Source organism: Theropithecus gelada, chromosome 3, assembly GCF_003255815.1.
Source record: "Theropithecus gelada isolate Dixy chromosome 3, Tgel_1.0, whole genome shotgun sequence".
Taxonomy (NCBI): domain Eukaryota; kingdom Metazoa; phylum Chordata; class Mammalia; order Primates; family Cercopithecidae; genus Theropithecus; species Theropithecus gelada.
Window position 1 is genome coordinate 148169084 of NC_037670.1, and position 17503 is coordinate 148186586.

A 17503-nucleotide genomic window follows, 5' to 3' on the forward strand; every position below is an offset into this window, starting at 1 on the left:
ATAAGATCATTAGTGAGTTGTGATTATTATTATAATCGGAGTGATTTGTAACAAATATACTAGGATATCTAAATGACTGCTGTTTTTAAGGTCGTGTCTTTGAGAGACCATAATGGTTTTTTCCAGTGATGCTGCCACATAGCAAAAACACACACAAAAACAAACAAAAGGCATTAAGCTTTCTCTTTTGGAGCCATTTCAGAGTCACTCATGGGAAACATAAGATTTGGGGGGAGGGGTGGAAAAAGAAATCCATATGAGACGATATTCTGGGTTGTTCCAATGACAAAATTTAAAATATGTTGATTTTTCAAGAGACTAGTTTCAAAGCAATAAAAAGATTTTTCTGAAGATTTGAGTCATCCAACAATGAAGTGAGCTTTTGAAGATGTGCTGTTTTCACTGAAGATATTCAAGCAAACACCAGATGATCACATACAGAAGTGATAGAAAATTCATGTATTTCAAAGTCCTTTTGAAATCTGAGAATCTGTGATTCTAAAATATCTGAATACTAACTGTATATTATAGTCTGCTTGTATTGAGCCCAGGTCTATGTTCAAATGTTACCTTACTACAGAGATCTTCCTAGATGAAATTTTACCCCCATAATCTTCCTTCCCTTTTACCCTGCTCTAGTTTTCTCCGAAGAACTTCTATCTAATATGTTCTATATTTACATGTTTGTCTAGATATTGTCTGTCTCTCCCAATTAGAATGTAAGCTCTACGGAGGAAGGAACTTTGTTGAATGTGTTCACTTCTCTAACCCAAGCAACTAAATTAGAATCTGGCATGTAATATGTGTTTTGTCAATTGTCCAGTAAAAATTAGCAAAAAAAAAAAAAAAGATGTTACAGAACGATTACAAACATGAGATAGGGTAAAACACAATTCCAGTGTTTCTTTGCACATATTTATATACCCTAAAACTTGCACAGTAGTCAACATATCACATGTGGCCAATATATAATTGTTGAAAGAATGAGCTCATGCTATCGTTTAGACATCTTTTCTTCTTTATTTCCCACAAGGACATAGATTTTTACATGGTTGTAATCCTTATTCATCTTTTTACCTAAAATGTGATACTACAGCTGAATGACTCATCTTATGCATCAGATCTGGCTATCATGACTTGATGTCATTGCCAAAAATCAAACCCTTTCAAATAAAAAAGATGGGCCCTCGCTGAGCTGAGGTTACCCAAAAGCATATGCTACAGGATGTAAAAAAAAAAAAAAAAAAATGAACTCATTATTTCTAATTCTATCATCATCTCTCCCATTAGCATCACTGAAGTGTCATAGTTATTTTTGGAGCAGAATACCATAATGAGTTAAGATCAAAATAGTTACCCAAAACATTCTCACAAGACAGCAAAGTCAGATAGACTTATGCACATCCTGATTTCAAAACTTATTATAAATCTACAGTAATTAAGACCATGCGATATTGCATAAGAATAGATATATAGATTAACAGAACAGAATTGACTGCCTAGAAATAAGCCCTTGTATTTATGGTCAGTTAATTTTCCACAAAGGTGCCAAGGTAATTCAATTGAGGAAAGGATAGTTTTTTCAACAAATGGTGCTAGGACAATTGAATATCTGTGTGCAAAAAGATACATTTGGGCCAGGTGTTGTCACTCACACCTGTAGTCCCAGCACTTTGGGATGCTGTGGCGGGGGCAGCACTTGAGTCCATGAGTTTGAAACCAGCCTGAGCAACATGGCAAAACACTATCTCTACAAAAAATAAAAAAATATTAACTGGGCGTAGTGGCTTGCCGTCTGTAGTCCCAGCTACTCGAAGGCAGTGGTGGGAGGACCACCCGAGCCCAAAAGGTAGCGGCTACAGTGAGCTATGGAGTGTAATGGTGCCATTACACTCCAGCCTGGGCAACAGAGACAGACCGTGCCTAAAAAATAAAAAATAAAAAAGATGAATATATACCTTTAAAAAATAAAAAATAAAAAAGATGAATATATACACACAAGTTAAAATGGGTAGGAAACCTAAAGAAACCTAAAACTATACAACTTTCAGAAGAAAATATGAGTAAATCTCTGTGACCTTGGGTTGGAAAAAAATTTTCTTTTTTCTTTTTTCTTTTTTTGTGAGACAGAGTCTTGCTCTGTCACTTAGGCTGGAGGGCAGTGGTGCCATCTTGGCTCACTGCAACCTCTGCCTCCTGGGTTCAAATGATTCTCCCACCTCAGCCTCTGGAGTAGCTGGGATTATAGGCATCTGTCACCATGCTCAGCTAATGTTTTTATGTTTAGTAGAGACAGGGTTTTGCCATGTTGGCCAGGCTGGTCTTGAACTCCTGGGCTCAAGTGATCTGCCCACCTCAACCTCCCAGAACACTGGAATTACAGGCATGAGCACCGTGCATGGCCAGAAAAATATTTCTTAACTGTAACACCAACCAATACAAGAAAAAAATTGATAAATTGCACTTGGACTTCACCAAAATTTAAAAAGTTTGCTCTTCAAAACGAACCAAAAGACAAGCTCCAGAATAAAACAAACATACACCTAATAAAATATTTGTCTCCAGAATATATAAAGATTCTTACAACTCAATAATAAGGAGATAATTAACCCAATTTTAAAATGGCCATAAGCGAGAGCTTGAGGCTGCAGTGAGCTATGATCACTCCACTGCACTCCAGCCTGGGTGACTGAGCAAGACCCTGTCTCAAAATTTTTTTTTAAAAAGTGGGAGGTAAGATTTGAATAAATATTTCACCAAAGAAGATATAAGATGGTCAATAAACATATGAAATGATGAACATCATTAGTTACTAGAGAAATGAAAATTAAAACTATCATTTGACACCCTGTAAAATGACTATAATAGAAAGACAATCAATAATAGGTGAGGATGTCAAGAAACTGGAACTCTCATTCATCGTTGATGGGAATGTAAATTGGTGCAGCCATTTTGGAAAACAGTTTTTTACAGTTTCTTAAAAAGTAAATTTATCATATAACCCAGTAATTCAGCTCCTACATAGCTACTCAAAATAAATGAAAACCTGAGGTCACTCAAACACTTGTATGTAAATGTTCATAGAAACTGTATTCATAGATAAAAGCTAGAAACCCAAAGCTAGAAACAACCCAAATATTCACCAGCTGCTGAGGGTATAATCAGAATATCATGTACTATACATGTATTGATAAATGTATTTTTGTTTGCATTAATACTTTAATAGATTTTACATATCTGTAAAATGGTATTATATTTATGAAGTCCTACAAACTATGGGTTTATTTGAACATACATATAACAAAATGGTCATATATACTTTCTTTTTTTAATTTGTGCAAATGTATGGAGTACATAAGAAAATGTGTTGCATATATATATAATACATACTGATCAAGTTGTATATATAATTTCAAATTCACATCTCTTCCATTTTCAGGCCAGGTACAAATCTGGGCTCAGATTCTAGCTGTCTCACTTCTTAGCTCTGTGCTCCCATGCTAGTAACTTAACCTCTCTGAGTGTGTACTAGTAAAGTATGGGCACTAATGTACCCCTTACAGGATTGTGGAATTAAAGGAGATAATGCTTAGCACTGGAATGGCATAATGTCAGTCCTTAACAAATCATACCCAGTACTATGGTTTGTCTTTTTAGAGTTTTATTTGCAAGTCTAGTTTTTCACTGGTAATCATGGTGAGAAGGAGGAAGCATTTCGTTCAGTGGAGAGAGACACCTCTCTGTACTTTCAGCTCTCTGACTTCTGACGTTACACTTAATCTCTCCATGCCTCAGTTGCCAACATCTATAAATGAGAATCATGTTATTCATCTCACAGGATTTATGATTAGAAAAACTGATTAAAGTGCTTTGTAAACCGCAAAGTACAATAAAATTATGAAATATATTATTATGACCTTCTCTCCCCATCAGTAGCACCCACAGTATGTTTATAGAAGAACCAGAATAACTACCCATGCAGTACTGTGGAGACATTTCTCAACCCGAAGATTATAATGAAAAAATCTTTTCATGGCCATGGTGGTGGCGGCAAGTCATTTTCAAAATAAATTTTATTCCCCTGTTGTTTGAATACAAAGTGAGAAGAACTATGTTACTCCTTATCTGAAACACTCTCTGCCTGTCCTCATGAGCTATCAGGCTCAGCTAAATATGGCCCTGGCCAGTATGTTAATAATCCCCGCTGGTTCTGAGACCTCCATCCACCACCGATGTGACATTCTTTGTGTTCAAATGTCTAGCTGACGTCTGATGCTTAAAACAGCCCATGCTTTCACCCCTCTCTGCATTGTCACAGCCCTGTATCACCACTCTTAAAAGGCTCCCGCAGCCACTCCTAGCACCAGTTGTTGACCAGTCTACCACTTGCCTCCCTGCCTGCTTCTGGCTGCCTTGAATGCCTGGTCCTTCAAGCTCCTTCTGGGTCTGACAAAGCAGGGACCATGTCTACCTTTGGCTACCGAAGAGGACTCAGTAAATATGAATCCATCGACGAGGATGAACTCCTCGCCTCCCTGTCAGCTGAGGAGCTGAAGGAGCTAGAGAGAGAGTTGGAAGACATTGAACCTGACCGCAACCTTCCCGTGGGGCTAAGGCAGAAGAGCCTGACTGAGAAAACCCCCACAGGGACATTCAGCAGAGAGGCACTGATGGCCTATTGGGAAAAGGAGTCCCAAAAACTCTTGGAGAAGGAGAGACTGGGGGAATGTGGAAAGGTAGGCTCTCGGGACTTTTCATTGGCTAACCCCACCTCCCCATCACCCCACCCCCAACCTAGACACTTGTTTTCCCTAACTTCTCAATTCTAATCACTTGAATTTTTCTATAACCCATTATACTTGCTATTAAATCATTTCTCAGGCTGAAATAATCATGTAAATGCTATGGTCACCCAATGGATCATAACATGTAAAATTCTTAATTGGGGCTCTTTGATTACAAACAGAAAGCTCAAGCGGAAAATAATTCTAAACCAGTGTATGGGATTCAATATTTTGCCAAACATAAGTCTTGTTGGAGCTATAAGTTGGTAATGTTCCTAAGATATATGTGTACGTATAACATGTATACTTTTTTTTTTCCAGTTAAGTACATTTATTCTCTCCTATAAAGACAAAAGTGGGAACACTGGTTCCTTTGACTGTGATAGTAGCTATGGTGAAATAGTTCTGTTCCAACACCAAGAAGTGTGGGGTGGTGGGAAGTACATGACACTGAGAGTCACGGGGCCTTGTTAAGAGTCCCTGCTCTGTTCCCATGTTGTTAGACCTTGAACAGTCACTTCAGGGTTCGCTTTCCCTCTGGATATCGAGGGAGTTAGAGACAGTGTTTCTTTTGTGTATCAAGAACCCCTTTGAAATTTTGATAAGTTATGAACCGTCTTAAAATAGCCCTGGGTTTGTGCAAAATACACCAACTTTTGCATAGAATTTCAAAATGATAACACATCCTGAAACTCATCTGAGGACTCAGGGGCAGCACAGCTGTATAGATGATCTCTAAGATTTCTGTCTCCTTTACAATGGTGATCCTGAGATTAGTAAATGTGCTTATATCAGAGCTCAGGTCTGTGAATCTCTTGTGTACTACCCAGTAAACGGTTACTTTGAATTTGCCAAATGAGTCATTACCAGCAGGAAGTCCAAAAGACTACTATTCTCTGGGAAAATAGTAATGATAATAAAGTGTCCATATAACAAAAAAAAATTCTTTCGGAATTATGGAAGAACAGAGGTCAGGAGAAACAGTTTAAAACCCTTGCACTCTGTTAGAGTCATCTAAAGTCAAAATGGCCTAAAGCCAATGGCAAGACTTCCACAGCACTAATCTAGGGCTGTTAGATGATCTTGATGATAGGGTTATGTGGGCCACAATTGCAGCAAGATATGTGTGAGTTTTGTCCATGTCAATCATTGCAGGAAGGGCCACTGGGATCCGGCCAGGGTCTGCCAAGGCCATGGTATTGAGCAGCTAGAAGGGGTGTGTTAGAAGGAAGGACACATACAAGTCAGTACTTGGGCAGGTCAATTCCTCCACAATCATTGTTTTAAGAGGGATTTTTTTTCTTTGATATGATAATGAGTGTCAGAATAATAATGACATTATTATCACAATTATTTAAAACTCTCTAATAAAACTGGCCAGGTAAGGTGGCTCACACCTCTAATCCCAACACTTTTTTGGGAGGCTGAGGCAGGAGAATCACTTGAGCCTAAGAGTTCAAGACCAGCTCTGGCAAATAGTGAGATCTCATCTCTAAAACAAACAAACAAACAAACAAAATTAGCTGGGAGTGGTGGAACATTAGCAAGTGGTAGTCCCAGCTGCTCAGGAGGCTGAGGTGGGAGGATGGCTTCAGCATGGGAAGTTGAGGCTGCAGTGAGCTACGGCTGTGCCACTGCACTCAGTCTGAGCCACAAACCGAAACCTTGTCTCATTTAAAAAAAAAAAAAAAGAAAGAATAAAACTGTCTCAGAATATCCAGGCTATACAACCAGTGTATCAATAATCCAACAAAGACTTTTTAATGTCACAATGTGTGACAGTGGTGGAAGCAAAGGGCAAAACTTGTCGTCAGCTGGATGAACCCACCTGATCCTGCCAAAGGTTTTGCTGATCCCTGCTAATGGCTTATTAGCTCAATTAGAGAGGCTGCTGTGTTGATGGACTTCAGTTCCTTTCTAGGCTAGTTAACTTTTCTCCCAGTACTTTCCCTGCTGGCCAGCTCTCTGTAGTTGCAAAGCGTGATGAGCAGGAGCTTGCTGATGGAGGGTGCAAATCCAATTCCCACAACAGGAAAACTCTCCATGCAACTGTGGGGTGGCTGGGGGAACAAGGTAGATGCGTAAGTGAAAAGCCGTAAAGTAGGGACCCTGAGAAGGAGCGGAGGGTCTTGACTGATTATCAGGCGGCTGGCTCTGTAAAGGCTTACAAAAAGCAGACGCAACACCTGTTGAATTGCAGACTTTCTGCCCACCTGGGCTTACACAAACTTACGCCACACTGGAGCTCCCAGGGACCCTAGAATCCCAATGGTCTAGCTCCCCTATTGACAGTGGTTCAATCTCAGCACAGGTGCCAATGAGTTTCTCCCATTATCTCACTTCATTCTTAACTTTCTGCACTGGGGAACTGAGACAAGGCGAGGTTAAGAAATTCATTAGAAGTTAACAGAACTGTTAATTACATAGACCTGAAAATTAAAGAACATTTCAAAATTGTGGGTGCCCAGTCAGCAGCATCAGCATTACCCGGGATCTTCTTAGAACTGCAAATTATAGAGCTCCCCTCAATCTGATGAATGAGACACTCTGGGGATGGGGCCCAACAATTGGTGCTCTCACAGGTGATTATGACACACAGTAAAACTTAAGAACCGCTCAACTACAGTTACCTCCTGAACAACATGGGGGTCAGGCCCACCAACTCCTGCCCCTGCAGCATCCAAAATTCATGTATAACTTTTGACTCCCCCAAACCTTAACTACTAATAGCCTACTGTATACCAGAAGCCTTACCAATAACATAAACAGTCAATTAACACATACTTTGAATGTGATATGTACATACATAATAGGGAGGCAATCAGGAGAAATGGCCACTCTTCTTATTACCTGATTTGTTTTCTAAGTTTGCTAACATTCCCCTTTTCCTTGTCCAGTCCCTTGACATCTCATCTCCCACCTCCTCATTCTACACCCTCCTTCCCACCTCCATTCTTCAAATAATCAGGGTTAATGCCAAAGCAGTGGCATATAGGAAATCTGTCATAAAACAGGCCCCTAGGGACAGAATATTTTATAAAGTGAGCAAAGTCTGTTTTTTGCATCCTTTCACCTCGCCTCTGTAGACACCTTTTCCCCTTCTGTTCTTCTTTCTGCAGACGTCCCCCACCTAGGGTGACTAATCATCTCAGATTGTCCGGGACTGTCTAGATTTCATGACTAAAATCCTGGGGAAGCCTTCGCACTCAGGCAAACTGGGAGGGCTTGTCACCTTTCTCCTGTGTCTAGTCCTAACTCTCAGCTGTGGTTAACCAATGTCAACTTAGAGCCATTCGGTAAACAAATAATTATTGAGCTCCTACTACATGCTAAGCACTGTGCTAGGTGAGCAAAGCAGACATGGTCCGCTGCTCTCAACAGCTAACCGTCTGCTGGGGAAAACAAGTGACCAAAATAAAGAGTGACAGGTACTTTATTGGGGCCGAGTACAGTGCTACGGGAATGCATTGGAGGGATAATTGGAGGGGATGTCAAAGAAGGCTTTCTGGGAGAGCTATCATGTAGATGCTATATGACAACTCACAGTTTCAGGTATTACCTGTCCAGGTACATTACGAGGGGAAAACAGATCTTGCAGATAGAGCCAGAGGGTCTTTAAAAAACCAAAGGGAATAAAATGTAATGGTGTCATACAAGGCTGTATACGTTGGATTTTGAGACAGGCGCCTTTCCTCCAAATACTAAAACAGCTAAAAATACATACAAACACATGAACACACACAGCTTTACAGGGACTAGAATTATAAGGAATTTGGAGTGGAATGGGGATGAGGAGAAGTTAGCCCACAATTCTTTCCTTCTCGGGTTAATCAATTTGTTTCACTGCTGGACAGGGAAGGCTTCCTCTCTCCCCTCGCATATGCCCGCAGACTTGGCTAGAGCCACACTCTTTTTCTTATGTTGTTGCATTGTGACTTGCAGCCAGCTGCCACCAAACCTTTCTCTCTCTCTCTCTCTCTCTCACACACACACACACACACACACACACACGCAGACACACAGAGTATCCGTCTCTCTCCCTCCCTGCTCCTGAAGAAGGGAGTAAAAGGGAGTAAATTAAGACTGGACAAGTCATCCCAGGAGTGGCTGACCCCTTCCCCAGGCCATCGCTTGGTGCCTGCCACTCCAAAGAGTGGATAACTGGAGGCTATTTTGTGACAGCAACTGGGCAAACAAGCCTGGAGATAAGTGCGGTGTTTTCCAAAGCTAGATCCACATGCCTCAGACAGCGGGCACCCTTGGGGTCAGAAAAAAGTTGCCAATATAGAGAGAAGAATCAGGGCTTGGAGGACAGGGCAGGGTCCCAGGGCTGCAGAAACGATAAAGAGAAAGGACTAAAGAGACAGCAGGAGAAAAAAATCAGACTCTGTCAGCAATTTCTAGACCTTTATTTTTGTAAAAATCAGAAAAGATAGCAAGAAAAAAAGAAACAAGGGGTCACTTGGGCTTCTTTGTACAGCAAGTCTTGTAAACAGGAAAGACAAAGATAGAATGAAATCGTGTTTGCCTGAAAGCCTTTCATAATTGATACATGCTAAATAATTTAAGACCATCAGGCTGGGGCAATGGCTTACTTCAAGATTTTCTACTGTTCTCTGCTGTTCCATCCACTTTACTGGTTAGAATCTAGTGGGTGCCAAGGGTGATTATCTTTCCCACCTGTTCTTCTGTAGTCTGTCTCATTTAACCCTGGACTAGATGGAGGTTTCAAGGTACATCGAACTGGATTTTGACCTCCTGCTGTCCTGAGCAGCAGCCCTGCCTTTAGACTTCCCTTGCCCAGATAAGGGACAGCTACAGAGGCAGCTCTCAGGTGATTCAGAGAGTCTCTGAATCCCTGTGCCGGCTCTACCGCAGAGGCAGATAAATGCTGGAGGAGCAAATGACAGCTCTGCTTCTGTCTACACTGAGGCAAGGCCTGACAGAGGGTGGTTGGCTTCTCTCACATCTGCTATGGATGGCAAATTTGGGAATTTTTGAGCATTAAAAAGGGGAACTCATTAACATATTGTATATTTTTGTTGTCATTTGATTGCTTGAGATGGAGAAATAAGACAGAGTGATTCCAGATGGGAGGGTTGAATTTGCTACATTGTAAGTAAATGGAGAGTTAACCAGTAAGAGTCGGTCCTCAGGAGGTGGACAAATTTATCAAGGTTTTCCAAAGCTGAAGTTCTGATTTATTTGTTCAGATTGGCAAAATGATTATAGAATTTTATTCAATAAGTTGAATTCTGGATATTCTGCAGAAAACAAGAGAAATGTTTGTAGAAAAAGCTATTGCTCTTTATTGCAATCAAATGTCAGCCTTGGTCATGAGAACTAGACAGATCAGAAGCAGAGGACTGTTAACTTTTTTCCTTATAAACTTATGTCACTTGCCATGTGCTACTTTTGCAAGTTAAAAAAGGTACTTAAAAATGATATCATTTTTAAGAAGCTTAACGATGATATCATACTCTTTAGGTTGCAGAAGACAAAGAGGAAAGTGAGGAAGAGCTTATCTTTACTGAAAGTAACGGTGAGGTTTCTGAGGAAGTGTATACAGAGGAGGAGGAGGAGGAGTCCCAGGAGGAAGAGGAGGAAGAAGACAGCGATGAAGAGGAAAGAACAATTGAAACTGCAAAAGGGATTAATGGAACTGTCAATTATGATAGTGTCAATTCTGATAACTCTAAGCCAAAGATATTTAAAAGTCAAATAGAGAACATAAATTTGACCAACGACAGCAATGGAAGAAACACAGAGTCCCCAGCTGCCATTCACCCTTGTGGAAATCCTACAGTGATTGAGGACGCTTTGGACAAGATTAAAAGCAATGACCCCGACACCACAGAAGTCAATCTGAACAACATTGAGAACATCACAACACAGACCCTTACCCGCTTTGCTGAAGCCCTCAAGGACAACACTGTGGTGAAGACGTTCAGTCTGGCCAACACGCATGCCGACGACAGTGCGGCCATGGCCATTGCGGAGATGCTCAAAGTCAATGAGCACATCACCAATATAAATGTTGATTCCAACTTCATAACGGGAAAGGGGATCCTGGCCATCATGAGAGCTCTGCAGCACAACACGGTGCTCACGGAGCTGCGTTTCCACAATCAGAGGCACATCATGGGCAGCCAGGTGGAAATGGAGATTGTCAAGCTGCTGAAGGAGAACACGACGCTGCTGAGGCTGGGATACCATTTTGAGCTCCCAGGACCAAGAATGAGCATGACGAGCATTTTGACAAGAAATATGGATAAACAGAGGCAAAAACGTTTGCAGGAGCAAAAACAGCAGGAGGGATATGATGGAGGACCCAATCTTAGGACCAAAGTCTGGCAAAGAGGAACACCTAGCTCTTCACCTTATGTGTCTCCCAGGCACTCACCCTGGTCATCCCCAAAACTCTCCAAAAAAGTCCGGACTGTGAGGAGCCGTCCTCTGTCTCCTGTGGCCACACCTCCTCCTCCTCCCCCTCCCCCTCCTCCTCCTCCCCCTCCCCCTCCTTCTTCCCAAAGGCTGCCACCACCTCCTCCTCCTCCCCCTCCTCCACTCCCAGAGAAAAAGCTCATTACCAGAAACATTGCAGAAGTCATCAAACAACAGGAGAGTGCCCAACGGGCATTACAAAATGGACAGAAAAAGAAAAAAGGGAAAAAGGTCAAGAAACAGCCAAACAATGTCCTAAAGGAAATAAAAAATTCTCTGAGGTCAGTGCAAGAGAAGAAAATGGAAGACAGTTCCCGACCTTCTACCCCGCAGAGATCAGCTCATGAGAATCTCATGGAAGCAATTCGGGGAAGCAGCATAAAACAGCTAAAGCGGGTAAGTAACCAGAGAACAGACACAGGGGCACAGATCCAGTAAATGAGTTGTCCTCCGTTGCACGGTGGTACCAAAGTCACCTCTCACAATACTTATCAGTACTTTCAATATTTTAGTATGTGAGAGCAAACACGCCAAGTCTGAAACGTTAGGAGTGGGCACAAAAGTGAGCACATTTCCATTTGAGAGGAACGTCTGGGCCACTTTCCCAGCCTCTCAGTCATATAAGGGCCAGGACCATTTTAAGACACTCCCGGACATACATGTCCCAATTCCCTTAAGAAGAAAACCAGGGAATATAATCTAAATTCCAAAAGGATTCACCACTTGTCAAAAATTTTACCACAGAGTTGTGATTGATTTGATACCTAATTTATAACATAAAATGTGTAACATGGTAACCACAATTATTACCATGTAGCAATAATCAACCTATGCTTGAGTTCTTCTCAGAGGGTACTGCTAGAGACATATCCTATGGATATTTTTCCCTTATCACGTGTGTTGTTTCATTGAGAGAAAATCCGCTATTTTTGTAGGTGGAAGTTCCAGAAGCCCTGCGATAAAAACACGATCTCTAGAAGAGGATGCAGAACTGTTCAGTGGTATTACACAAAATGCATTGTGAGATGTTTCTAAAATAACTTCTTCAATTCAAAATGATCCCTGACTTTAAAAATAATCTCGCCCATTAATTCCGAAGAGAATCTTAAGAAACAATCAGCATGTTTCTTCTGTAAATATGAAAATAAATTTATTTTTTATGTTGTGAGATTTGTATTGGCAAGAAGCAATTAATTTAAAGATGCTCTTCCTATCTCTGGGTGTGTTGGTAACTCCGACTTGTAATGAGTTCATGAAATGTGCTGTTATTTTTGTAATCTCAATAAATGTGGATTGAAGTTTTTTCCCTTTTTTTTAAGCCAAACTAATATTTTTCTGTGACTTGATACATCTGTCAGATTTTTGTAATCTCGATACATGTGTATTGAAGTTTTTTCCCTTTTTTAAAAAAGCCAAACTAATATTTTTCTGTGAGTTGATACATCTGTCAGGTGTGTATGTAACATTACTGGATATTAAAAAATATTACATTCTCGCCCAAAAAGGGTCTGGGTCCTAAGCATTTGCCTTTCTTTGTTTCCTCTTGTTCAAGAAAATCTGATCAGATCTCTTTCTAAAGGACTGCAAGCAAGAATTTTTTTTATTTTCTATTTTTTTGAGACAGAGTCTGGCTCTGTTACCCAGGCTGGAGTGCAGTGGCGCAATCATACCTCATTGCAGCCTCAAACTCCTAGGCTCCACTGATCCTTCTGCCTCAGCCTCTGGAGTCCCTAGGACTACAGGCATGCACCACCACACCTGGCTAACAATTTGATTTTTTTGTAGAGACGGGGTCTCACTGTGTTGCCTAGACTAGTTTCCAACTCCTGGGCTCAAGAGATCCTTGTACCCAGGGCTCTCAAAGCACGGGGATTATAGGTGTAAGCCAGCGTGCCCAGTAAGAACTTTCTTCAAAGTGAGATAAAAAGTTGTGAAAAGATCCCCACTGTGGTCATTACCATCTTAGATTCATGGATGCTAGACCCAGGATGGAGCTGATGCTTCCATATTTCCAGAAGTCCCATAGATACCCAGATGTCGATTCAATCATTTGTTATAAAAATGAATGATCTGTTGAAGGAATAAAATTGAAAAGAAGTTTCATGGTAGGAAGGAAATAAGTGCTAGAGGAATACTGGAAGATAAGACCCCTAAATTCAAAGCTACATTTGGGCTGATGCTAAGGATGATTCAAGTAGCTCTTTGAACTCTCCTTGGATAAGCCTTAGTCTAGTAGGTCTCTACACAAATCACAACGATGCCGACATTCACAAAATAGACATGGGGACATGGGGCACATGCAATTTTTCCGGCTATCCTTCTACCCCTGTCACTCAAGAAGTGTCTGAATTCAAATAAGAGAAAGACATACTGAATTACCTTCACTTCACTCTAGTGCTCCACTGTAATTTATGAAAGTTATAAGTCCCTCTAAAGTCCTTTGTATTAACTATGATTAGTGATGTATCCTTTGCGTCCTACAGATTCTAACAGTGGTCTTGGCAAACTCTCTGGGTCACCCAGTAAATAATTGTTTGCTTCAGATACAGAGCTTTGGATTATCTCCAGTCAAGAGGATTGTGTTTCACTAGAAAATCTCTCCCATAGTCCTTCAGCCTGGCTCTTTGAGTCTGTTTCTGCTGTTCAGCCATTCTCTTACAGAATAACAACTGACATCATCACTTAAAAAGGATCCCAGTGGCCCATGAGCTAGTTGGTGCCCTGATTCCATGTGAGGGAGGGAAGGTGACTTATATTTTCTGAACTAAGTTGTCTCATGTTTTCACAACAACATTAAAAGGTTCTATTGCAATTTTATAGATGAGTAAACTGAGGTACAGAGAGGGTAAGCCTGGTGTCTCTGACTGTGAAGCTCATGCTCCTTTTGTGTCACTGTACCTCTCTTCTTCCATCCAGACTCAACCTCCCAAGGTTTACCGTTCTTAGAACAGTGGAGATCTTCATTTCCCTTGGTAGAGACGTCACTATTTTCACCTTGTGTTCAAAATTACATTCATTCTTGTTGTTCAAGGAAATAAAAGGTAAAATATAGGTTTTTAAAAGGCATGTATGTGTGCAGGTGTGTGAATTTAGAACAGAAAGCCAAGGCAGGTGTTCCCTTCCTCTGACCCTTGTGTGTGCGTGAAGACAGGGCTCTTCTAAGTCAAAGGGTTGTGAGAGGTGAACAGCTTCCACCTCCAGTCTGATGAGGCAGAGGAGCAAAAGTTTGCTGATAAACTGGGTCATTGATTAAGCCATGCGGAGATCCCAGAAGCGGGGTGTGGCAGCCCTCCTGAATAAAGAGGAAAAGGCTAGTACGAGTATTACCAGGAGCTGGTTGGGCTGGGGAGACTGGTCAAGCCTTCTCACCAGAAGCAAGTGATGAGGAGATACATTTTCTCCTTTGCATTTTAACAAGCTGCCTTACTGTGGCTTCCTGTGCCTTAAGAGAGACCAACATGTACTTACTAGGGACTTCACAAAGTTTAAATGAAGATACAGGCTCTCACATCAATCTAAGAAACAATGTTATAAAGCACATAATAAGACAAGTATAATATGGTCAGATTCTAAGCGGGCACATGTTTCATTATGAAAAAAGCATTTCTACAATGTGTTCAGAATCCAGTACTGTAAACATGCAAAGTATTATGATGATCATTATTCAGCACAGAACGGGGATCCTGGTCCATCCTCCCTGGAAACTCATAGAGCTGATATGAAAACTAATTAGTTCATCCTCTATAAAGAGCTTTCAACTCACTGGGAGAGAGACTGTCCAAGAGCAGATGAAGTGTTTAGGCTGTGATTAATGTGCGCATGTTAATCTCTGAAAGTACAACTCAGTACAGCTCATCCTGATTTGAAACAGGGCCAGGATGCTGAGTCCCTCTACTTCATGAGCCCTGCTGCCACAGGTATTTAATAACTTGGTGTCAGCAGGATCTTGATTTAACACCTGCCCTGAGACTATTGCTACCACTGGGTGAAAGGAAGAGGTAATTACAGGCTGCAGTGTCCCTATGCAGACGCCCTAAAGACGGGGAAATCAATACGCTCTTGAAAAGATCTCATAACTACTTCCTTTCTCGACACAGTTAAAGCTGCCTCTTCCTTGTTTTCTGAAGCTCTTAAGGTGGACTTTTATTTCCATAAATTGCCAAATGTATGATATAAAAGACTACAAATTGATCTAAAACTTACAAAACTCAGAAATATGGCAACAATATCGGTGCACTTAACAATCACAAATATTTTCTGAGTGCCTGCTGTGTTCCAGATACTCTTCCAAACACTGGAGGTAAACAGTGAGCAAAGGCAATAGAACCCCTGTCCTCATGTAACTTACATTCTAGTGTGAGGAGGAAGCTTACACTGCTCCTTCATGCATTCTGCATTTATTTATCAAGTGGCTCCTATGGACAGGGCACTCTCCTCCAGATTGGGGAGACCAAGCTGAATTAGAAAGTGTCTTCTACCTCAGAGTAGTGGGAATTTTAAGGAAACCAACCCAACCAGAAGAGTAAAAATTTTTTTAGTTCACAGGCTGTACAAAAATAACTGTTGGATGGCTTCAGCCTGTGAACCACGTTTTATCATAGATCCCTGATCTACAGCAGACTCTGGATCAAGGAAAGCTTCACAGAGAATGTGACACTATCCAAATTTTTTTTTTTTTTTTTTTTTTTTTTTTTTTTGAGACAGAGTCTTGCTCTGTTGCCCGGGCTGGAGTGCAGTGGCGTGATCTGGGCTCACTGCAAGCTCCACCTCCTGGATTCACGCCATTTTCCTGCCTCAGCCTCCCGAGTAGCTGGGACTACAGGCGCCCACCACCACGCCTGGTCAATTTTTTTTTTCCCGGTAGAGACGGGGTTTCACCGTGTTAGCCAGGATGGTCTTGATCTCCTGACCTTGTGATCTGCCCACCTTGGCCTCCCAAAGTGCTGGGAGTACAGGCATGAGCCACCACTCCCAGCCGACTCTATCAGAATGTTTAAACAATAAAGTGACCAGGCTAGGAAAAAAAAGTTTCATGGGTGTGGGGATTGGGAAAGACATTTCAATTTGAGGAAAAAGGCTAGTATAAAAAATGGTTGGAAACCATAGGATTTTATGTCATCCTGTAAAAAACAATTTGGTAAAAAGTTAACATTTTAGATTGTGTAGATTCTGTATGTCCTTTTCTTTTTAGAACTAAAATAACGTGTGATCATTAAGAAGAATCAGAACATACATATAAACAAAAGAACATAAAGAACCCCATTATCCTCTCCACACAGAAGAATTACTGATAACTCTTTAGTGCATATCTTTTATTTAGTTTTTTAATTTTTCTGAGACTCGCTCTGTTACCCAGGCTGGAGTGCAGTGGCACGATCTCGGCTCACTGCAACCTAGGCCTTCTAGGTTCAAGCGATTCTCATGCCTCAGGCTCTCAAGTAGCTGGGATTACAGGCATGCACCACCATGACTGGCTAATTTTAAAAATATTTTTAGTAGAGACGGGGTTTCTTCGTGTTGGCCAGGCTGATCTGGAAGTCCTGGCCTTGAGTGATCTGCCTGCCTTGGCCTCCCAAAGTGCTGGGGTTACAGGCATGAGTCACTTGTACCTGGTCTAGTGCATCTTTAAAAATTCTTCTCAATACATATTTGAACACATACATAACATTTTTTTTCTTCAAAAAGAAGATAGTTTACATACCGTTAAAATCCTATTTATTTAAGCAATTTCAAGAACTGTTGGATATTTAGATTATTTTGATTAGTCCTGTCTCTGGTGTTACACACTTTGTTTGTCCCAGCTCTTCCCTTACTATTTAGCTATTGTAACTTTTAACTTTTCCAAAAGCCCTTAGAAGAAATGATTGGCTGACAAACCACAGCTAAAAAGCCATCTCCCAGATAGACTAGAGTTGTGTGGCATCATTGTGGTACACCAAAATTGGAAATTAGGTTCCAAAGAAATTGTCATGTTTACCAAGTTTGTCAGACAAATTATATGACAATCTGAACCACAGAGCATGTATTTGTAAGATTCATTTTTAAAAGCCAGTACAATTTTATCTGAATAAGAAGGCTGATATGGGCTGAGTGTCACAGGAGTCTGTCCTGAGCAACTTAGTGTAAGCTAGGGAATGTGGACGTAATTATGAAAAGCCAAGAGGAGCATCAAAGGAGCTCAAGAGGAGAAGTGACATGATATTTATATAGGTTTTAAAAATATGATCTCTGTAACCAACAGAAGAATGGATTCAGTGAGGCCTAGGCTGGTGGTG

At 41.0% G+C, this 17503-nt stretch overlaps 1 protein-coding gene across 1 annotated transcript; it reads left to right on the forward strand.

Annotated features, from left to right (window-relative positions):
- Nucleotides 1–4306: 4306 nt before the first annotated feature.
- On the forward strand, nt 4307–12732 carry LMOD2 (leiomodin 2). Its single transcript, XM_025380125.1, has 3 exons — nt 4307–4736; nt 10272–11624; nt 12164–12732. Exons 1-3 carry the CDS (start codon nt 4464–4466, stop codon nt 12188–12190), a joined length of 1653 nt encoding a protein of 550 aa, XP_025235910.1. The 5' UTR covers nt 4307–4463; the 3' UTR covers nt 12191–12732.
- The last annotated feature ends 4771 nt before the right edge of the window (nt 12733–17503 follow it).